Raw genomic sequence first — 21962 nt, forward strand, 5'->3', positions numbered from 1 at the left:
GCACCCCACCCACCCCAACTGGGTACAGAGAGACCTGCACCAGCTCCCCTGGAGCACGGGGCTGCTATGGAGACCAGGTTCCCCCCACAGGTCCGGTGAAGGCTCTGGGAGCCCCAGGCCCATCTGCCTCAGCACTGAAGCTGGTACCCTCTTTTCCAGGGGCATAGGAAAGTCATTTTTCAACTCCTCACCAAGGCAGACAAACAACTTAAGTCAAGTTCAAAGGATTAGAGGGTGTTGTTTAGGGGGAAAAAAGAAAAAAAGTATACAACACAAATGGAATGAGAGTCTGAAAGAGCAGAGGTAGCTCCAGGAGCAGCCTGCAGTGTGATGGGAAGGGTCTCACCTTCCACAGACTCCAGCCCAGCTTCAGGTAATTCCATCTATTCTTCTTTGAAGAAGCCACATGCTGATACATTAAGAACCCCTTCTTAAAGTAAGCAGTCCTCAATAAATCCCACGCTTTGGTCTTCTGCTCTTGCTTTCTCTGAAACTCTACCCCCCAAGTCCAGAAAAAACAACTCTCACTTTAAAAAAATATATTTCAAAATCCTACCAAAAGTCTGCTTTCTGTTTTGTTAACCACTGGCTAGTCAACATCCTTCCCTGGCTTTGAGGAGAACAGCTGCCAAGAAGTGGCCTTCAACTCAATCAAACTACAAGGCTTTGCTACAGAGAGACTACCATGCAAGAGATGAATTCCAGCTGCATGATGATATTTCACATTATTCCCACATGTTAAACATTTAAAAATATACAAGATACTTAAGCTTTAAGGAGTGTGCTAAAATATGTAGACCAAAGCTTCTCCTTTATTAAGATTTCAAAAATACAGTGTGTTAATTCTGCTCAGCCCTGCTTTTGCTGAAGCAGGTGAAGTTATAGCTCACTTCACATGTCCTTGCCCATTATTTCCTATTGCACATTCAACTTCCACCTCATTAGTTTGATGTGTTGTTTCCAGCAGAAATTCCCTCCCATTTGAGTGAGCCTCATGTGTTTAAACAAGAGGGGCTCCCACAAGCACCCATCTCATCTCTCTCCTTCCTTTCTAATAGGGTAATTGATCTCCACAATTCTTGTAGTTCCATAATCATGGGTACAAGACGTAGGACTTTTTCCTGTTTTTAACACCACCAGCTCATTTCAGAAGGTTGAAAAAAAATAAAATCACACCTTATTGTATGCAACAGACTGATTAAAAGGCTATGGATCAGCATAACAGGCCATGTATAACTCTTAGTTCTGCTTGTGGATGAAGTTATGCAAAGCCTCCTGGTGGTAAACGTCTGGAAAGCAAGAACATCCCAGCATGCTATGAAGAGAGAACCCAGTTCCTGGCAGCTCCTGGCTTACAGAAGCACTGCTTTCCCTTGTGTCTTGTGAACAGGTCCAATCCATCCAGGCAAACAGGACACAAACCTTTTATGCCTCAGCTGTGGTACACTTGAAGAAAAGCACACAAGTTTCAGTCTGCATAGGTGGAGAATAAAATGCAACAAAGTGGACAAGACGGAAGTGTAGGAAGGTCCCTCAGGCATGTCCGTGTTCAGTCATTTCATTTGATAGAATTGCATCTGTGACACACAAGTATTCAAGACTGTGGGCCCAGGAAGAGTCTACAGAAGCCTTCCAAATTTCAGAGGCATGAGGCAGAGAGACTTCTACACATCCAGGAACAACTGAATGAAGCACACATTAAAAAAAAAGAATTTCCTTTGACTTCATCTGTGTTACCAAATACACTTAATAGCAAGATGGCTGCAAATCAGCATTCTGTCCATTGCCTCACAGAGGCCAGAAGAGCATTCTCAACTGTGTTTCCAGTTCTCCTTTTCATCAGCACCTGAATGAGTGTGTAGGGAATCCTAAAGGGAAAAAAAAAATGAAAAACAAACAAACACAACTAAGATTTCTTGTGTGTCCACTTCCCCTTCAGTCCTTACTGCGAGAGGAGGATCAAAGAACCCCAACCCTCCCTTTCACCCACAGGGCCAGGCAGTGCTATACCATCCGAACACTACAGTGGATGTTTTGCTATCAAGAACTGCACCACCACATTCTCTCTTTGCAGTTTCAAGTCTCCTACCACTACAAGTTTTTGAATGGTCTTGCTTCAGAAGAAAAAGGAAGCATCTCAGGACAAACATCTCTCATCCTGGTTGCACAAGGCAGTCTTTGCTAGCATGAGATTTTTCTTTACCTGGGTTAGAAGTTGATGTCGTCTCAGTTGTTTATAGAACCGCAACACAGAAGGATCAGCTCTGACTACTTTTGGGTCAAAATCCAGAACACAGAGACCTGCAAGGCCACGGGCTCGGGAAAGGGCTACGTAAGCCTGCCCACTTTCAAAGACACGAGACAGGGAGGTTTCCACACAATCTAAAGACATGCCCTATCAAAGACACAGACAAGCTTGTTAAAAAACAAACAAAAAAGAACACCACATTGTATGCACACTGACCTGTCCTGCGAGTCTCTCAAGGTACATGGTCCTCAAGGTACAAGCTTGATTAAAAAAAAAAAGGAAGTCCCTTGATTGACTACATAACTGATTAAAAGATGGGGAAAAAAAGACAGTTTTGCACTGTCAGGAATTTTCCAGTAGACAGTAGGGTCCAATAACTCTGATAAGCTGCTTGTGTGAAACTCCACAAAGCCCGTATACCCAACACAGCAGGAAAAGAAAACCTGTTGTTTTCACTCCTAGTAATTAACTGGAGGAACACCAGCCTGAGCCAGAGTTTGGGTAGACCTGGCCAGCCCTGTATGCACCAACAGACATCCCAGGAGGCAACAGTATTTACAACATGGACTGTTTTAAACAGTGGCATGGGAACAAACTCAGAGGTCTTTTACTGAGAGATGTGTTTATCAAAGTGTATGGAGTTTTACTTAGTTTGAAAAAAACATAACACACCTTTGAAGGAAAAGTTCAGCCCAAAGAGCACACCTGTGTGACTCCTGCATCTTCCTCACGTTCACTGCAAACCTCAGGGTCACTAATGGTGATGCTGTCAGGGAAACACTGCCCTGATCAGCCCACAGCAGTGAACAATGATATTTTATAGTCCAACAGCAAGTACAGAGTTTGCAGCACCCTTACGGAAACTCTAGGCTAGCAATACTGCTATGGACAAGAATCACAAACAGGAAAAGAGGTGCTGCCTTCTCCACTGCTGAAGACACACACACACCCCCTAGACTTCCCCCACAACAAAGGCCTTTCAGTTTTCCTCCCTGTTTTACCAGCAATGCGAGCTCACTCAGAAAACAAGGCTTATGACAGTGTAAAAGTCTGTAGGCAGCTGCAAAAGAACACTCACCTGACTCTTGTGAATGGAAATAGCCCATGCCAATTTTAAAGGCAACTGTTGACAACTCAGATGAACTCCTGACGGTCCTTTGAAGACCCATTTCTCCATTTTGATGACCTGTATGACCCCACCTAGAAATCTAACCTTAGGCAGCCCTGTAGGAATGGGAGCAGGAGAGAAACAGGCATGTTTTCCTGACATTCAACAGCCAGGAAGCCAGGAGCCTAAGGTTTTTTCCTCCCTCCTTTCCCATGTCAGTCTTTCATGAATTTTAGAGCTGCATTTAAAAAAAAAAAACAAAATCCCACACTAAAAAAAACTAAACCCACATACAGTAAATAGAACATCCTCAAATTACATTTGGGACCTACTTAAGCAGGAGAATTAGACTCAGATAATTTATCAGTTGCGATACAGAGAAAAATACCTGTTGCAGGTAGCAGAACATTATTCTATGAGAAAAAACAAAAAAACAACAACAAAAAGCTACACAGCCACCACGACTTGCTTCAACAGAACAGACAGGAAATGCAAACAAGCATACATAGCTAGAGAATAAAGATAAGCAAACATAAGAAGCCCAACAGATAGGTACAGCTGATGCAGTACATGACACCACAGCTCATGAGAACCCCAAACCTCTCACTGTAGAGAAGACCTCCTCCCTGCTTTCTTTTAAGTTATCCTTATCAGGCAGTAGACAGTCAGTAATAAGTTGTTCTCATTTTTTCCCCCCTTCCTCAATAAAGGATCTAAAAGTTTATTTACCCTTCTCTTCACTTCCAAATCCTACAACTCCTCATGCCCCGTTCACCAGCCCTTGACATTCTTAGCTAGCATCACCTACAGAGAAAATGAAAAATCCCTCAGCGCTCCGGCTTTCCAGCCCATTCAGCCACCGGCAGCTCAGCTTCTAGCCAGGAAGCATCAGCACAGCAGGCTCGTGTGGCCACAGCCATATCTTGCAACTACAGGATACAGCACCATCTCCAATTGGATTGAAACTGTTTAACAGCCTTTGCTTCCTAGGATTCCCAGCTACAACATTCTGCAGCACTAAGCACTTCAGTTGCTTCTGTCCCCAGCTGTGAGCTCAGATTCAGGGAACAGATTCACCTTCCCCAAACACCAGCAAGCCTAGAACCTAGCGAACAACTTCCCAAGGCAAACAGTGCTGCTAAGCACAGTCCTGCATCCTTTCCACTCTGACAGCCCTAGCTCACAGCAACCTGCCCAGTCCTGCAAATCTGGCAACCTGTGCTATACTCTTACAGGTCAGGAGGGCTGCTGTGCGTGGAGCTGAGACTGCAGACAAGGACCGTCTGTGCTCTCTGCTACTTGGAAGCTTTAAACCTGATTTAAGGTGTGTGCCAAAGTCATAGTGGTCGCCACTGTCCACAAGACAGGGACCTGTGCTCAAATGAAATAAATTCTCTATCTGGATAAGATTCTGAGCTGAAAGGATAAGCAGACTAGGCTAGAATCTTCTGTTGGTCTGGCATAACCATTCTATACAGAATCTGCATTCTATACATTAATCTAATATACACATCTATCTGCTATTCCTTTATTTTTTATGCCATTTGACCCACTGGTCTTTCACAAGTGTATGTGCACACACTCACCTGAGCTCCAAGCTTTAGCTCAACTCTACCACCCACAGGACACTGAGCGTCAATTAACTTCACTAGCATTGGGTCACTGTCCAAAGCCTCAAAAGCGTGCACTTCTGTTAAAGAAAGAAAGATGTGACAAATTGCAGTCATTGAATTAATCATTCAGCAATTCATCTTTTAATATCCATCCTGCTCTGCTAATAAGACATCTTGTCACAAACCTTGTCAGATGTAACAGCAGAAAGTTCACTATTGCCTCTCTTCCCAACATACCTCCCAGAGCATGAGTAGGCTCAGAAATCAAAGGCCAGCAGTAAATAGGAACTGAGCAGTCCCCATTTGGAGCCTATGACTAGTTTCACTTGCTGCCAAAGAGGACTAAGGAAGATTCCCAGGGCCAGAAAGGGAGGCAGAAATGAAACAGCCCTTAATTCCAGTTGTGGCTGGATAGAGCACCACCTTTCTGAGATGCTCTGGAAAGAAGCAGGGGTATGGGGGCAATAATGACCCACCCTACTCCTCAGCAAGCAATGAGCTCACAATCTGTTACACACCAAAAAGTAACAGTGTGGATTTTTAAGCAAAAACCTGTGAAGTTTTGCCCCCAGGCAGCTCAACTACAACAAGCACAGCTTAGACTTGTGCTGCTGTGCACGACAGACCACCAATTCCTCCTGACACCCTATTGCATCCACTCAGAGCTCAGCCCCAAAGCCAGCAGCTTCCTCCAAGCAGTTCACCTGATAGCTGTTGCAAACGTCTCGTTAGTTATTTCTACATCATCTTTATGGGGGCAGAGCCGCGTAGCCAGGATCCCATCACACTCAGACCTGTTAGTGGCAGTCTGCATCAGCAGTCTGGTAACCTCCTCTGTGCACCTTGTGACCGGGAAAAGAAGATTATTATTTAAAGTCATGAGGAAGAGGTGTTGAGCAGCAGTAACCTTCACACAGCTGGATCAGGCTGTGCAAGCCCCAGACCTCTGGAGCAATGGGCAGAGAAAGTGCAATGTCTGCCCCAGCCCTGCCCTGGCCACTGTCAGCTCAGGATCCATTGCATTCCTCAGCAGAAATTGCAAAGAGGGACTCCAGAAAGTGTCCTACTTTGTCAGAGGAGCATGTATAAAACCTGCTTACATTAACTAAAGCGTTTATAGCTACTGCTCCCAGCCACACGTTCCCGATAGAGCACAAAGAAGTGACAAACTGGTCTTTCTTCTGGTCCATTAGCAGGGAGCAGGGATTACAAAGAGAGCAGCTTTTCCTCCCCTGCCTAGATGGACTGCACTCAGGAGCGAGACAAAGGTGTTGTCTGTCTGTCTCCGTACTTCGGTCAGCTCCATGTTTATGTGGATGCATTTCCTCCAACTTTCTGCCTGGCAAATAATTCCCTTATTAAGAAAGAAAAGAAGCACACTTGAAGGATAAGAATAAATTTCAGGTCAGTTTTGTACCTGGAAGCAGAACTTGGTTTCTTCATTAGCCTTGCAGACTGGGGGTAGTTGCTGAATTAGCTGAATTCCTCCAAAAGGCTCATCTCGTTTTCTGACTGCCCTAAAGAGGAAGGAAGAGAAGCTCTGAATGCTCTCCAGGACCTGCACATAGTCAGGTCTCAGAAGTTACTTCTTAGTCTGCCAGTATATTCAAACATACACCCCCTGAAGTAAAAGACTATTATCCTCAGCTGAGTCAGAAGAACTCAAATAATTAACCAATGCTATTACAAGGCATTTGTTTTGCTTTTGCCTACCTATCCCAGCTATCCTTACTCATCTTGGTTCCTTGGTAGCTGTTACACTGCTTCTTTCTCCAACAAAGAATTGCTGCACATAGCATAGACAGCTCTATAGACAACACTTGGCTTGGGAGATGGAAAGAACAACCACAACAGCCGTGGCTGGGAAGTGGGGACATGATCAAAACCTATCTCAAGATAAAGGCCTGCTGGCTGTGAATTCATGCTTCCTTCTAGTCCTATGCCAATGGTTGCCTTGCACCCATTCACATAATCAGAGGAAGGAAGCAACCTGGAAAACTCAGGGAAAGTAATTTCTTTTAGGTGTTTGACACTCGCCTCGCCGCTGCCTCCAGCCTGTCGAAGAACTTGCCATCCACCATGGAGATCTCACCAATAATCAAGTGCTGGCAGGCCAGCCAGCGCTGGCGCACCCCAGGCCGCTCTGCCAGCTGAATACACTGTTCCAGTGGTGCCTTCGCAGAGCCGATCCCTGGCAGGGGAAGAAGAAAGCAAAACTTTGGGAAGTTCCTGACTCTTTGGGAAGGGGCTGGACTAGTGGTTCAGAAACAAATGGAGCCTTACACCCACTTTTCCAGTACAAAGAAACACGAGTGACAGGGCTTCTTGTATGGGCAGCTATAGACAGTTGAGGAGAAACGAAAAATAACCTCAAAGTTTGTTCTGTTACCCAAGAAACAATTAAGTTATAATCTGACAATGTACCATGATCTACAAACCAAGACAACTGCTCAATTAACTACACACTGTCCTTGCAACATAAAGTACAAAGGACATTGTAATACAATAGATAAAAGAGACTTTCTGGGGATGTAGGTCTACAATCTACCTCCTAATGACAAAAATCATAAACAAAGGCACCTAGAATCTCAAGACTTTTAACCAGATGTGATAATTACAATAGCGATTTTGACCATGAGCCAGCACTGGGCCCTTGTGGCCGGGAAGGCCAATGGTACCTGGGGTGGATTAGAAGGGGGTGGTCAGTAGGTCAGAGAGGTTCTCCTGCCCCTCTACTCTGCCCTGGTGAGACCACATCTGGAATATTGTGTCCAGTTGTGGCCCCTCAGTTCCAGCAGGACAGGGAACTGCTGGAGAGAGTCCAGCGCAGGGCAACAAAGATGCTGAAGCGAGTGGAGCACCTCCCGTGTGAGGAAAGGCTGAGGGAGCTGGGGCTCTGGAGCTGGACAAGAGGAGACTTAGGGGGGACTCATTAATGTTTACAGATAGATAAAGGGTGAGTGTCAGGAGGATGGAGCCAGGCTCTTCTCGGTGACAACCAATGGTAGGATAAGGGGCAATGGGTACAAACTGGAACATAAAAGGTTCCACTTAAGTTTGAGAAGAAACTTGTTCCTGGTGAGGGTGGCAGAGCCTGGCCCAGGCTGCCCAGGGAGGTTGTGGAGTCTCCTTCTCTGCAGACATTCCAACCCGCCTGGACACCTTCCTGTGTAACCTCATCTGGGTGTTCCTGCTCCATGGGGGGATTGCACTGGATGAGCTTTCCAGGGCCCTTCCAGCCCCTGACATTCTGGGATTCTGTGATTTTGATTTTTCCCTTGATTTCGGGACAGCAAGAGGAAGTGGAATGTTTTCACGTCTGCAGCTTCCTCCTTCCATGTGAAGACTACCTAGGAAAGCAGCTACACATTCATAAACACAGAATACCTCATCTATTCACAGGCCTCTGGGGCTAAAGGCCGTTAAGAAAGGCATCCACTATTATGAGGGCCAATAAAGGTATGGGGACAGTCAATGACAGAGTGCCCATCAACACAAATACCTTTTCATTGAGGCACAAATTGGCTGGAGTCCTCAAATCCTTTTTACTTACACATTTCCACACAACTCCCACTTGCAGGACCTCAATCTTCTCTTTTTCAGCCAGAAAATGCCTTCATTTCACCAAGAAGCAAAGGCAGCTTTGTTCTTCTTGGGTCTTTGTTCTCTCCTTCAATGGTTTAAAGGATTTCAGCCCTGGTTGCTGAATCATTGATGATAAGCAGTAGAATCCAGGCCTTTCACAACTTCAGAGACAACTGCTTTTTAGAAAGCACCAGCCTTTTCCCGTAACTTTTCTAGTCACTTCTCAGCAAGTGTTAAAAGGCTTGAGACCAGAGGCTGAGGAAAAGCTCTTTGACATTAGGCAGAGAAGCCCTAGCGCTGTCTTCTGCCCCATTTTACACTGCACTGATTGAAGAGAGACCCATGCCTGTCTTTCAGCTCTGGCAAGATGATCAAATCCTTCTCCCAGGCAGTTAGCAATAGGACAAGGGGGCATGGGCTTAAACTCTGCCAGGGGAAATTTAGGCTGGATATTAGAAAGAAATTCTTTACAGAGAGAGTGGTCAGGCATTGGAATGGCCTGCCCAGGGAGGTGGTGGACTCGCCGTCCCTGGAGGTTTTTAAACTGAGATTGGACATGGCACTTAGTGCCATGATCTAATAAACGGACTAGAGTTGGACCAAGGGTTGGACTCGATGATCTCTGAGGTCTTTTCCAACCCAGTCAATTCTGTGATTCTGTGATTCAAGCAAACATTTCTGTCCCTGGATCTGCAGTCCCCTTGCTGGAGCTCAGTGGAGACAATGGTAAGTGCTAAAATCAAGAGGAAGGGAGCTCTGTGGAGCTGACGTAGAGCTGGGATTCTCAGCCTGATTAATTCTGGGAAGCATTACTATAGACACTGTTCACACCTAGTTACAAAGGGGGAGAGCAACACCTATTTGTAAGTTCTGAGTAGCTTAGCCTAAGGCAGAACAGCGTGGTTTTACAAGGGAGGAATCAAATAGTTTGATGTTGGGGGCATGCCTAGAGTATGCAACAAAGAGTGTTATCTCACTGCAACAATATTTTCATGACCTTCAATACTAATCTTATGGTCACTGCGACTTTTGCTATCTTTCAGGCGAAGGATTATGAACTGCATCAGTATGAGACGGCCAAGTGGGTCAGCACAGTCATTCAGGGCGAAACCCAGAAGGAGGCAATGTGCCAGGGCTTCTGGAAACTCTTCCACTACATCCAAGGGAAGAATGAAAAAGGTACAACGTGCTGGTTTTTGAACTGTAAGAAGCACAAATGAGAGGTTAAGCTGAATAGTGTAAGACAGTAGATGAGCTGTAGAACATCCTTTTGCCTCCGTTAGGCCATTCTACACGTGAGGCTGCTTTGGTATCTCATTTTACTTCTTCATCACCCTTCGCAGCAGCACCCAGGCACTGTCTTTCCTTGCCACTCAAGACAGAACTTTTTTCCTCTCCTCTAGAAATGAAGATATGACTGTACCAGTGACATGTCTGATAAAATCTGGCTGCGCAGACTTCAAGATCTCTTTCTTCGTGCCATTTGAACATCAGGACTCCCCGCCACAGCCAACCGACTCGGATGTGTTTATCGAGGAGCGCAAGGCAGCAGCTGTCTTTGTGCGGTAAGCAGCACCAGCGCAGCTGACTAACAAAGGCTGTTACTGAAATGGCTTCATCTACTAAGTCTGGACTATTCTTTCTCACAGTTGTGGATATATCCTGCTTTTCAGAGCCTTCACTGGCAAAAACCTGACCATTTTCAAATCTTTCTTATGCTTAGGTGTCATAAGAACAAAGAGAAATGACCAGGTTTTGAAACATTGATTATTTAGCAGACTCTTCAATATCGCATTGAGTGGGTTTTTATAGAAACACAGTCTACGGAATCCTCTGCTCTTGGACACACTCTGTGCTACAGAACATCTAAATTACTCTTCCAGCCCCCTTTATTTATAATCCTAAATACCCACAAAACCTGCAAGGCTGTTATTTATTACCAGGAAAGCACACAAAGCTACACTTCCCCCCTCTGCATGTGCTAATGTCACAGGTAACAATGTGTGTCAGCTAATGCTCTGAGCATTGCCAGCAACTTAATTTTTGTCATTTTTTTAAAACAGCACAAATAGCCACATGCTCCCTGACATCTAGTTCTGCGCCATTTACCTCGTAACTACAAACCGCATCAGAAGTGCTCAGACATCGCATGCTTTGCGAGCCTAGAGTTTCCTTCTGTGAAAATAAGCAAGCAGGGGCATGAACCCCTTAACAAAACAACCTTTTCACTTCTACCAGGTCCTTTGGTGGATTTGCCTCCCAGAGAAATATGCTGATGAAGCTGAACTCTTGGCCAGAACCTTAAGAAACAGAGGCCAACCATTCCATGAAGACTTCTCCTATACTGCAGGCTACAACAGTCCCTTCAAGCTCTTCAACAGGCACAATGAAGTGTGGTATTTTAAAAGGTAATACGGTGGGCAGGGTGGAATATTAGGAGGCTACTAATCAGCTTTGGATGAAAACAGACCTTATTAATGGCTTTTGCTTTAGTGCAGAAGAGATTTAATTTGCACATGGACACAGCATGATGTCTAATTTATTTTCTCTAGGATGAAATACTTCTGTGGCTAAAAAATATTTCAGCTCTTTCTACAAGATGTCATTTAGATTGTACCAGCACAAGCGGGAGGGAGATATGACAAACCCATTCCTTTTATTGAAAGCTGTTCTACAGAACAGTTTGGACACCTAGTTCTACTTCTCATTAGAAGTGCTACAGCAATAGTTCAAGTCTAATGGAGAATGACTTCTCCATAGAGCTAACTTTGCCATATTGATACCACTCCTGAGACAACAAAAAGATGGGGGAAATTAAACAAATTTTTTAAAGAAACCTACCATTAATGAGTTTTGGGCAACAGTAATACTGTAGCAGGCCCTGGTGCCTCATGTGCAGTAACATTATTTTTTTAATAACATTATTTAAATCCCCCACCTCTACACACATTTTTCCTCACGGGGGCTGGCCACTGTCTTGGCTCCAGACTAATGCCGGTGACCAGATTAAACTAAGTTCAGTAGAAAAGGGTGAGCAGTGTCCAACCTGTACGCTTACTCTACACATGCCATATGCACCTGAACACATAATACCAGACTTACTGGTGGCCTGTCATTTAGGAGCAAACACACAAGTAGTGTTTAGCTCTCACCTACAAAATACTAAAGACTTGTTCAATTATTTAACTTTGTCCAAATCTTGGTATTGTGAGGTCAGCTGCAGTCCGACATCCAAGTCAGAAGACACTTGCAGGACTAGCATTTGAACTAGTTTAGACCCTGCTCTAAATCAAGCATTTGAAGCTTTTATCAAGTAGACTAAAGCTGGTTTACAGCAAGCTGTTCAAGTCAGAAAACAGTTCACAACAACAGGTAGAGTTTACAAATTTTTATTGGTTCCAATCAGTATCAGGCGAACATTACCAGTGTGGTAAAACACCTCTTCGCTTTTTAATGCTGTTCATGCAAGTGTAACCCATCGTTCATCAATCTTCCACCTATTACAACAGACATAACCATTATAAGGCACCAAACTGGCACAAGAAGCTTGCTGGGAACAACTCAGACCTTAGATTTTCATCTCTGTTCAGAGAGAGAGTTCAAGGCAAAGGTTATCATCATTTGTTCCAGCAAATAAATTTCATTATTCCTACAGTTACACTCACCTTCTCATTTCTTCTTGCAGTAGTTTCAAAGCTGCCTCCTCCTTACCTAAGGCAAGAAAACACAATTAACATACACAGTAACACAACTGCTTTAAGCTCCAGAGCAGCTTTGTAACCTCAGAGAAAAGTGGAACGGAAATGGTGATATCACAATCATTCATTTGGCAGAATCAAATTTCATCAGTGGCTACGGATTTTCCCAGAAGTTAAAAAAATTCATCTGCTGTGCGGTCTTACCCAGTGAGGTTGCAGACAGCGCGGTCCTTTCCTGAGAAAGAGAGAAGCTGTTTCAGAATAACAGGCATCGCTCCATGCAAGTTAAATTATTTATCTATGAAGTTCCATCCACTGAACTAATTTTACCTACAGGGAGGCTGCATTTCAGCTGGCAAATGACTAAATGACCAGAACTTTAACTTGCAACGCCCAGATAGGATATGTACAGATTAAAAATCCTTAATTGGAAACACAGAATTACTAACATTGGAAGAATTGGGAAAAAGCTGCTACTTGCTTTGTGATCCTGCCTCTCCCTGACAGGAAGTTTTATTCAGTGAGTTTTGATAACTTAAATACAAGCACTATAGAAAACATCCTGAACACCTACAGCCTTAAGAATGAGAGCAGAGTCAGTCTGCTGGAGGAAATTAGTCGGTACAGCAATCACCTGGAACTTGATCCTACTTTTACATACAGCCAACACAACCAAGATTAGCAAAAATTACTGAGTAGCAACAACCACAGCATACAAGTGTTGGGTTGTTTTAATTCAAGAGTGCAGAGTTACACTGTCAGTTCAAGGAACAGCCAGACATCAGCTATGAGTTATGACAGTTTTTTGCTAATACACATCCCGCTGTACTACATATTTAACACCTTATTGGATAAGTGGTCTACACTGATTCAGTTTCCTTTATTTCCACTGTGTGAAGACATTCAGCAATAAAACCCTAGTTTTAAGAGTTACTGAGGCCACATCTTCTGTTGACACAAACAGAACCCTACATGAAGGTCACCACTGACTGCAGTTCAGGAATTGTCGTGGTATCTGACAAAAGAGCCCTTCCTTTTCAAGTCAAATTGAGAACTACATAGAAGTGGATTCTTGCTACAAGCATTATTCCCACACTAGCTGAGAGTAGGAGAATCAGTGTACAGTAAAGGAAGACAAATCAGATCTATTACAGGACTAATTTTTGGCGCTACTATCTAGGTGTTTAGCACAAAAGACAATATTCCAGTAATTATCAAACCACATGTATTCTACACTTACCTCAGACATGTTAGTCTTGTTTTTCACACAAACTGCCCGCAAGCTTCACTCTGTAACAAATGCATTTTTATTAACACACTCTCCTTGGCAGTGCTTCAAGAGTTAGTTTGAATGTGCGTACTGTTTCAGTGCAAGAGTCCTCCTCAGGCTCTTTCAGAGAGATTCCCATTGCTTAGAACAAATCATCACAAACAGTACATGCTTAGAGAAGCTTAATATTTCATTACTTCTGTTCCTCCTTACAGGACCAGACTTCCGCATTTCAGACCTTACTCCCAACCAATCTTCATTCACATCACGTAGAAGCTTTAATCCAGCTTTAATTTACCACATTACACCAACTATTTGAGATCAGTGCTATTCCCTGAAAAATCCCACTACTTAAATTAACCTCCAAAAAGTTAAATGGCAAATAATTGTACTGGTTTTGGTTAGCACAAGCTCTGCACTGGCAGGTTATCACACATTCTTTCTTGTTAACTAGAAACTCAAGCAGCCCATAGCAGTTACATCATTTCAACTACTCCATACTATAGCTTTTCAGCTACAGAAGGAAGTTAATATTCTAAGTTGTATTTAAGTTGTAAAAGAAGTCTTATGGCAACCGAGAAGCAAGCAGCTTACCAAGCAGATGTCACAGAGTATCCAGCAGTTCTCCCATTCTCAAATCTAGGATACACACATAAAAAAATGGAATGTCAGTCCAATGCTGATGTTACTCTAGCGCCCCACGACTTCCAGAAACTCCTTTGCCCATTACTTTCACAACCATCCTTGTACCTTATCACTGCCTTTGGTCACAAAGTGTGTGATTCAATTCCTAGCACCTCAGGTTAACTGAATTCTGCTGATAAGCTGTGATCTACTGGCAGAGGTAAGAAAATCATCAAGGAACCTTCTGCTTAACACCGCAGCTGCACCACAATTAGAGCCCAGCATCTAATAACCTCTCCAGCACCTATCACACAGTTCTGACCAGTCAAATGCCTTTTCTGGCTACTTACTTCTGCTGGTAGCACCACCAACCGCATCACCCCACAGCTCCACTGCAGCAGCCCTGGAAGAAAGCAGAGTGTCAGGCGAGCACAGAAGCAAGCACACAAGAATGAAATCTTGTCAGGCGCCTGAAGTCAGATAGAGCTAATTGCAGACCTCCAGGATTGAAGTCAGGGCAGTCATGTCTCATCACACAGGCAGCTCACGCTGTCAATCACTCAACAGCTATCTGCTTTAGGCTACAGTTGCTACAGGGAAGAGGGCAAATACGCAAATAGCACAACTCCGTGAGCCTACAGGCACACAGTGAAGAGTTTAGGATAAACCAGCCTGCCAAGGCTGGGACTTAGCCAGCAGCTCCCCCTTAAGCATCCTTTGCTTTTGGACAAGATGCAAGCAGCAGCAAACACTGGCCCCTTGCACCTCCCTCCCAACTTACATGCAGTTAAATACTTTATTTCTAGGCAGTTTTTCTTAATGCTACTACTTGCAAAATTAAAACAAGTACTTACATCACAATGAGAAACGCCTCAGAAGCCTGTAAAGGAAAAGTTGCTATTAGGTAGAGGCCAGCAAGAAAGTTTCAGCACAAGAGCAGTTTCAGTGAAATACTGTATCAGTGTTTAGTCAAGTTTTATCCTCATTGGGATCAGCGACCTGATTCAACATCATCTACAGTAAACTGCAACGCTCCCAAATCCCCTTCCACAAGCAGGGCCTACAGCCAATCCCCAACACCCCCAAGATGACAATTCCTCAACCCCAGTCACTGCTGGAGGAGACAGCATCTGAACTGCAGCGTTCAGTGACTTGAACTTTGTGTAAACATCTAAGTTGGCCTAAAATGGGAAAAGCATTGCAGATTACTAAATTTATAGGACTGCTGCCTTCACCATTCAAGGCATTTGCTCTTAACAGACACATTCTAAAAATCTTTACCACCACAAAATAATTACTTGATGATTTTACTGTGAAGCGTGGGGGATCTGAAGGTGCACTTAGGCTACTAGTATCTTTGCTTCAGATTCTCCAGAAACAAAATGGATTTGTAGACCCTCTTATTTCCAAAAGCAAACTCCCAAGAGCAAATACAGCACAACCGAGCATAGCATCCATGTAAAAAAAAAATCTTTCAATTACCTGCAATTAGGAAGGCCTTGTGCTCATCAACACCAGTAACAGGTGAAACAGCTCCTCATGCTGGAAGCACAGGAACCCTCCATCTAGGGCACCCTGAAAAGCAACAGAACACCTAGAGAACTTGGAGCACTAACACCAGAAACAGCAAAACTATCCTGCTGTATTTGTGCTTCACAAACACAGCCTACTCTGCCCTTCTGTCCCTCCCACTTAATTTTTGAGGTTCAGCCCATTTACTGATCTTCCAACACAAATTTTCAAAACATTCATGGAGCAAAATAGTGTTTCACTCTCATTTTTAATATGGTTTGTCTGCCAAACTTAGCCTAAGGTACCAGAGGCTGCATCAGATAGGAGCGAAAGACAGTAACAGCGTGATCAACATGGTTCATCTGCTGAACTATGCCGTCATCACACACAGCCTTTTCACACAGCAGGGATATAAATTAGTTTTTCCAGATGCAGGCAATACAATTATTTACCTTGCACAGCTTATAGCTTCATCTCCCAAAACCTGCAACAAAAGAAAACAATCATTCAGATTCCCCACATCTTTTGTGGCCTGTAAGTCCAATTTCAGGCTTGAGGAAGGTTTGAAGTGATCCCAAGAGTGAGATTAAGACACAAACAGGGTCAAATGCCACCAATCAAGCCACTTTTATTGCATAAATGCGAAGAGATAGGGCGATAGGAAAGGCAGGAAATGTCAGGAGGAAACAAAGCAAGCATCTGGGCAGAGAAGCAAAGGATAGTCACCACCATGGATCCAGCGGCGTCTCATTGGTCCTCAGTCTTCAGTTCTTCGCTGGTGGGTGCCCAGAGCAGCTTGTTTCCATGGTCCTAGCCCAGCTGTGGTGCCTGATAAGCAAAGGATTGATCATGCTGCTTCAGCAAGTTCATACAAGTTTTTTTGCAAGCTGCAACGTTTCACAATTCTGCCTTGTTTCATCCGGCAGGCACACACAAGCAAGGTTTGAGACAATTAATTGATTTCAGTCTCTCACACCAACCCACGGCTCAAAGATAGCTGTCTTGGTTCGCAGATCACTGTCTTCATGGTCCACAGTGGTGACAGAGGGATAGTAAAGTAGGAAAAGAGCATTTTTCCATGCAACTTTCACAACAATGTTTTGGTTGATACACTGCTTAGGTATATTTAATACTGTCTGCTGGTATGGTGGTTATAAACTGACTATTGGTGACTATTGGTTACAACATGCTGAATTGTGTTAATCAGAATGATACACAGTCAAAACAACAACATCGCTACACCACACAACATATAAAACAAGATGCGCTTAATCCACAGAGCACCTGGAAGCCACAAGAGGGCATCAAATTCCCAACCTTTCCCAGTCGGGATGGGGACATGGGCTACCTCCCTTATTCTAGAAGCTATTTGTTTAATAATCTCACCATTGTCATCAATTTTTAGACAACAGTTTGAATTATTTAATTTACCACAAACACCTCCTCTCTCAGCCAGCAGGTAGTCATGAACCATGCGCTGTTGCAAAGCTGCCGGTCGCATTTTCGCAGCCTTGTCTGCCAACAGACCTGGCGCCTGAGGGGTCTCATTGCTAATGTTTTCCAAAGCATCTTGTAACCGAATAATGAGATTCAAATGATCAACAGGTTCTCGAGCACCACTAATCGCTTCACTTGGGTTCCAGGTGACAGGACCATAGTGTTGGATGATCCATTGAAGGGGCCAGTCATTCTTCCCCCATGTTTGGCCACTACCACCCACTACAGCAGTATTAATGGATCGCTTACTTCGTGAAAGATCATCAGATAGCCTGACACCCAGATTCTTGCCATTGCCTTCGGGGAGCAGAAAAAACAAGGGATGAATGACCCCAATATAACACACTCCAGTCCAATTTGCTGGTAGCAGTTTGTACGCGTGCTGCCCACACACCCAGTAGTGGCCCTTTAAGGCTCGAGTTCCATTTTCAAACAGACCTGTAGGAGTCCAGGGGGTTTGAAAATAAGTGGTGTTACTTGTCCCCAGAGGGTGATATGGCTCCCAGGTCTGGCGTCTGTTGGGGTCTGTAACACTACAAAACCAGGCACCAGATGTTCTTCCCCATGTACACGAAGTACTAATATTATAAATCAAACTATAATTATCAATAATATCTCGTCTACGCCTAGAGTGGAGGCTCCAACACAGATATTCTCCAGTCGGTAATTTGGAAGTTGACCCAGAACAATTGTTGGTACCTTCAGCAGGAAGGACTGCCCAAGCTATCTTTCCCTCTGTGGGTAAGGTACTATCATAGAAAGTAACTCTCAACTGGTTAACAGGGGACCAAAAGCCAGAAAAGCGTTTTCTGTGTCCAGTTTCATTTATCCAGGCCCATCCTAGCTGCCGAGGTACAAAAGATTCATCAGTGGAGTTGAACAATTGACAGTATTTCTGCAGCTCCGATTGCAAAAACAGTGGATTGTCTCTGACTCGTGAGCAATTAACAGGCTTGCAGCCATCAATGAGGCAATGGTTTCCATACGTGTAGGTCCAATTGCATTTACTGGTTCCCATGAAGACACCACCTTCCTGAGTTCGATTCAGACAATACTGGCCCTGAGCTGGGTACCGAATTGGCCAGGGTGGTGGTGCATCTTCCTCCCAATAGGTACCATTCTCCACCTCGCTGTAATTGCTCACCAGCCACTCAGGAGAAATGGGGACGGAGGTCCAGGGCCAGCTTTCCAGGCCGAGCGGCCCTCCGCACACCCAACAATTGGTAAGATTAAACGTATGGGCCACAGAATAACCTAAAGTCACAAACTCGTTTTCCCATTCTCGGCTAACACTTAAGCTGAAGCCTACCCAGGGGACAAGGGCAGAGAAAACAGTCGCCCAAAACAACGTCTGCAGTGATATATGATACATCCTAAAAATATCAACAAAGCAATAAGTATCAATACTATATAAGGAATTAAAATCCAGATGAGGGTCCTCTATCCTGGCTCAGGATGTTTTTCTCCGCAGAGTTTGTCTGCAAGAGAGAAAAGAAAACATCCTCGGTTCGTTTTGGGAGCTGGAGGTAGGAGGTTACTATCAAAAGGATGGGGTGACCCATCCTGTGTTTATTAAGCTTTTGCTCTTTCCCATTAGCATCCTTTATTTAATGGGGTTTCAAGTACCAACAGCACATTCCCTACAGTGGGAAGGTCAAAGAACACAGGTTGGCCAGGAAAACAGGAGGGATTTTTAGGGCCCTCAGGGTCAGTTTTAATCTGTAGAGCAACAGCACAGTATTTCCAAGTCTTACCTTCTCACTAAGTGGAGTAGTCAGCAAACCACACGTTTTATAATTCTTCCAAAAACTGGGGGCTACTTGCACAGCTTGTATCTTCATCTCCCAGAACCTGTAATAACAGAAAATAATAAATCACATTCCCTCAGCCTTCATGGTCAAGCCTACACCTGCCAGCAAGAGATCACAAGAGCCAGACACATCAGATAGGAGCGAAAGACAAAACTGCTCTTCACAGTATATTCTGCTGAACTATGCCATCATCACTGTATCTGCCTTGGAATCAGAGTACCAAGCAATCGCCTCTTGTGACAGCTTTGAAAAATTCAAGTTCCCCACATAAAACACAAATATTCAAGAGTTTTTGAATAACAGGAAGCACCATTTTTTTCCACAGATCAGTGGAAATGAACCCCAAAATGTTTCCTCCTCATTTTAAACATCCCACCCTTTCCACCACAGTGCTTTAACAGCTCCATGGAAGAAACCCCTACACAAACTTCACATCTCTCACCAGGTGATGTTCCTCTTCAGGTCTTTCAAGTGCACAATTCAAATCCTGGAAGAAAAAAATAAAAGCTTATGAACAGTATCTTCAGAAATCAAAACATTAATAGGAATTCTAACTTGTTGTGCCTCAGAGGAAAGTTATGGTGGTAAATATGCTCATCATCCTCTTGATCAAGAGTAGCAAATAAATGTCATCATTGTGGCACAAGAGGGAAAACTTAAGTCAGGGATTAAAGTCTGTCTATTGATGATATTAGAACAAAAGATAAAAATCACTAAGTGCCTTTTAATGCTGAATTTTGAAGTTATTTTTTACCTTGTGAAGTAGCATCAAGTCTCCATATTCAGTAGCAGATCTGGAAGAGACAGAGCAGTTTCAGACACCTGTAGAAGCAGAGGGAGTTCCTCTGGCAGTGACAGCAAGCACAGAAAAAAAGCCTCAGCACAAGAGTTTTCAGAAATTGCTTCTGTCCACTACTCTTATACTGAAACCATCATAGGCTCTCTGCTTTAATTCACATCGATCCTGTTACAGGTTCTTCTTGAAACATGGATCAGGCACTTTCCTTCAAACACCAAACTATTAATCACCATGGATGGTGAAACAGCAGCAATGAAGGAAAATGCATCTAGGGTACTATTATAGCCTGGCAAGAGGCTGGACTAGTGGTTCAGAAACAAATGGAACCATACACCCACTTTCTAGTACAAAGAAATAGGTGACTTTTCCCAGCAGAGTCAGGACTGCCTGAAGAGGCAGCAGCTCCTGGATTACAAACACCAGTCCTACAATCTCCTGAGATACACGAGTACTCCAGGCCAGTTGCTCTAAGGGTACCTACACTTTAATTCTCAACTCAAACTATTTCAGAAGCAATACTTACCTGTTTCAAAGCTATCAGCGAGGTAAGAGTGTAGTTGATACATCTTAAACTGAAAACAAAAGATAATCCATTAGTTTTTCTTCTTTGAAGAATCAAGATGTCATGTTCACACATTCTCTTCTGAAAAATGCAAATAAAATTCAAAACAGTGTCCTGAGCCTTACAGTAAAGCTCTCCCCAATGCAATCTACACTTCAGCTCTTTGAAGAGACAAGGCCACAAAAATAACTGCTAGCTCGTATTTAAGCAGAACAGAACCACTGAAATTCTTTCTGTTCTACAGCTTCAGTTCCAGTGAGTAATCACCAGGTAGGTCCAGCAGCAATGAACTTCATTTGGCTGCTCAGACAGGACCACACCACCTCAGTCAGGGCAGACACACCACTACACGCTATTCCATGCCCAGCTCAGATATGTTGGTATTCATCACCCTCTCAGATGTCCCTACCAACATAGTTTTCATCATGTGCAGGCACATGGAACTCCAGGTGAGCTACCACACTGCTTTGTTAACATGGGGTATTGAATTGTAACTCTTAGGAAGCCAACATTACCCAGAGCACGTGGCAGGGCCGTCTCCTCATGCACCAACAGACTATTCTGCAGGGGACAACCTCCACCTTCCCCACAACCCAGCATCTGCTTCCAAGGATTAATTCAGAGGAGGAGGAGGTAACCCTTTATCCTACCACAACACACTTTACACAAAAATTTCCATTATCAGTCAAAGCTTCCTCCATAAAACCTAATAAAAAAAGAACTAACGAAGCTGAGGAGAGACCTTCTCTCCATAACTGCCTGAAAGGAGGTTGGAGCCGGGGGGGGAGTCGGGCTCTGCTCCCAAGGAACAAGCAACAGGACAAGAGTAAACAGCCTCAAGTGGCACCAGGGAGGTTTAGGTAGGACAATGGGAGCAATTTCTTCCCCAAAGGGCTGTGGGGCATTGGAACAGGCTGCCCAGGGCAGAGCTGGAGTCACCATCCCTGGAGGGTTGGACAGACAGAGATGAGGTTCTCAGGACATGGGGCAGGGACAGGGGTGGGTTATGGTTGGACTCGATGATCCCGAGGGTCTCTTCCAACCAAAGCAATGCTATGACTCCACAGCTTGTCTCTGCAGCAAGCACATGCCACCCCGCCACCTTCCAGCAGTATTTCCCACGAAAAAAGGGCTTCCAGGTGAGCCCCCGCAAAACAAACAGCAACCCACTGCCCAACCTCCACCACCCGGGCCGCACCGAATCCCAAGGCCCGAGCCCCGGCCTCCCCCCTGCGCTCACCCCCAGGGCGCTTCCAGCCCTCAAGGCCGAGGTTCCCCGGGGCCGCCATCACCGCGGGGCCTGCGCGGGCCTCCCCTCCCCGTAGCCGTGAGAGGGCTCCACGGGTCTCCACGGGCCGCCACGAGACGGAGTCTCCTCAGGACTTCCCAGCGGCCTAGGCCGCAGAGCGGGCCCCGGCGGCTCAATCCGCCGCCATCCTCTCCCACCAGCGCCCATCGGGGACCAAGCCCCACCTGCAGCGATCCCGCATCGCCCCCCGGAGCGGCGCAGGGCCGCACCGCGCGGGAAACACCCTCCACTAACCGGCAGGACCACGCCGTCCACTCCCTCCGCTCCACCGCGAGCCGAAAGACCTAATGGCGGCCTACGCGCCCTTTATATAGCGCCGGCGCCGG

The 21962-nt window shown here is 44.8% G+C and overlaps 2 protein-coding genes and 1 long non-coding RNA gene across 15 annotated transcripts in view; 1 reads left to right on the top strand and 2 right to left on the bottom strand.

Annotated features, from left to right (window-relative positions):
• Positions 1 to 792: 792 nt before the first annotated feature.
• On the bottom strand, positions 793 to 6640 carry LOC309440184 (ATP-dependent DNA helicase PIF1-like). 4 transcript variants are annotated; one of them, XM_082053601.1, is made up of 6 exons: positions 6387 to 6630; positions 5674 to 5811; positions 4943 to 5046; positions 3327 to 3472; positions 2204 to 2395; positions 793 to 1868 (listed from the first exon to the last, which is right to left on the bottom strand). In XM_082053601.1, exons 4-6 carry the CDS (start codon positions 3423 to 3425, stop codon positions 1812 to 1814), a joined length of 348 nt encoding a protein of 115 aa, XP_081909727.1. In that variant the 5' UTR covers positions 3426 to 3472; positions 4943 to 5046; positions 5674 to 5811; positions 6387 to 6630; the 3' UTR covers positions 793 to 1811. The 4 variants fall into 4 exon arrangements, with proteins under 4 accessions (XP_081909727.1, XP_081909729.1, XP_081909730.1 ...); XM_082053603.1 differs by lacking the exon at positions 3327 to 3472 and having other exon boundaries at positions 6387 to 6637; XM_082053604.1 differs by lacking the exons at positions 3327 to 3472; positions 5674 to 5811 and having other exon boundaries at positions 6387 to 6640.
• LOC309440471 (heme-binding protein 2-like) lies at positions 6210 to 11363 on the top strand (the record flags this gene model as incomplete). The annotated part of the gene is given in 6 exon segments (XM_082054159.1): positions 6210 to 6311; positions 9224 to 9280; positions 9598 to 9740; positions 9958 to 10119; positions 10793 to 10809; positions 10812 to 11363. Coding segments are annotated over 6 exon segments (636 nt in total). The 3' UTR covers positions 10967 to 11363.
• A 564-nt stretch (positions 11364 to 11927) lies between these two features.
• LOC309440366 overlaps positions 11928 to 21962 on the bottom strand; it is a 33100-nt gene continuing 23065 nt past the window's right edge. For 2 of the 10 annotated variants that reach the window (XR_014184177.1, XR_014184178.1), the window contains exons 3-16: positions 20289 to 20337; positions 19721 to 19760; positions 19409 to 19453; positions 18910 to 19006; positions 16385 to 18633; positions 16111 to 16142; positions 15629 to 15721; positions 15001 to 15026; positions 14497 to 14549; positions 14117 to 14161; positions 13493 to 13542; positions 12457 to 12487; positions 12220 to 12265; positions 11928 to 12051 (exon numbers count right to left, since the gene is read on the bottom strand). This is a non-coding gene — a long non-coding RNA (uncharacterized lncRNA). Of the gene's footprint in view, positions 12052 to 12219; positions 12266 to 12456; positions 12488 to 13492; positions 13543 to 14116; positions 14162 to 14272; positions 14358 to 14496; positions 14550 to 15000; positions 15027 to 15628; positions 15722 to 16110; positions 16143 to 16384; positions 18634 to 18909; positions 19007 to 19408; positions 19454 to 19720; positions 19761 to 20288; positions 21027 to 21870; positions 21931 to 21962 lie in introns of those variants that run through there. The other 8 variants (XR_014184179.1, XR_014184180.1, XR_014184183.1 and 5 more) reach the window with 8 other exon arrangements.

Source organism: Streptopelia decaocto (assembly GCF_964273445.1).
Source record: "Streptopelia decaocto genome assembly, chromosome: 5".
In the NCBI taxonomy this organism is placed as follows: Eukaryota; Metazoa; Chordata; class Aves; order Columbiformes; family Columbidae; genus Streptopelia; species Streptopelia decaocto.

What these genes read in the sequence shown, in the direction of transcription:
- LOC309440184 (XM_082053602.1), bottom strand. Translation starts at nt 3,425, where the DNA reads ATGGAGAAATGGGTCTTCAAAGGACCGTCAGGAGTTCATCTGAGTTGT. An exon ending in TTTCCATTCACAAGAGTCAG is followed by an intron (nt 2,396 to 3,326) that starts GTGAGTGTTCTT and finishes TGTCTTTGATAG; the next exon opens with GGCATGTCTTTAGATTGTGT. An exon ending in GACATCAACTTCTAACCCAG is followed by an intron (nt 1,869 to 2,203) that starts GTAAAGAAAAAT and finishes TTTTCCCTTTAG; the next exon opens with GATTCCCTACACACTCATTC.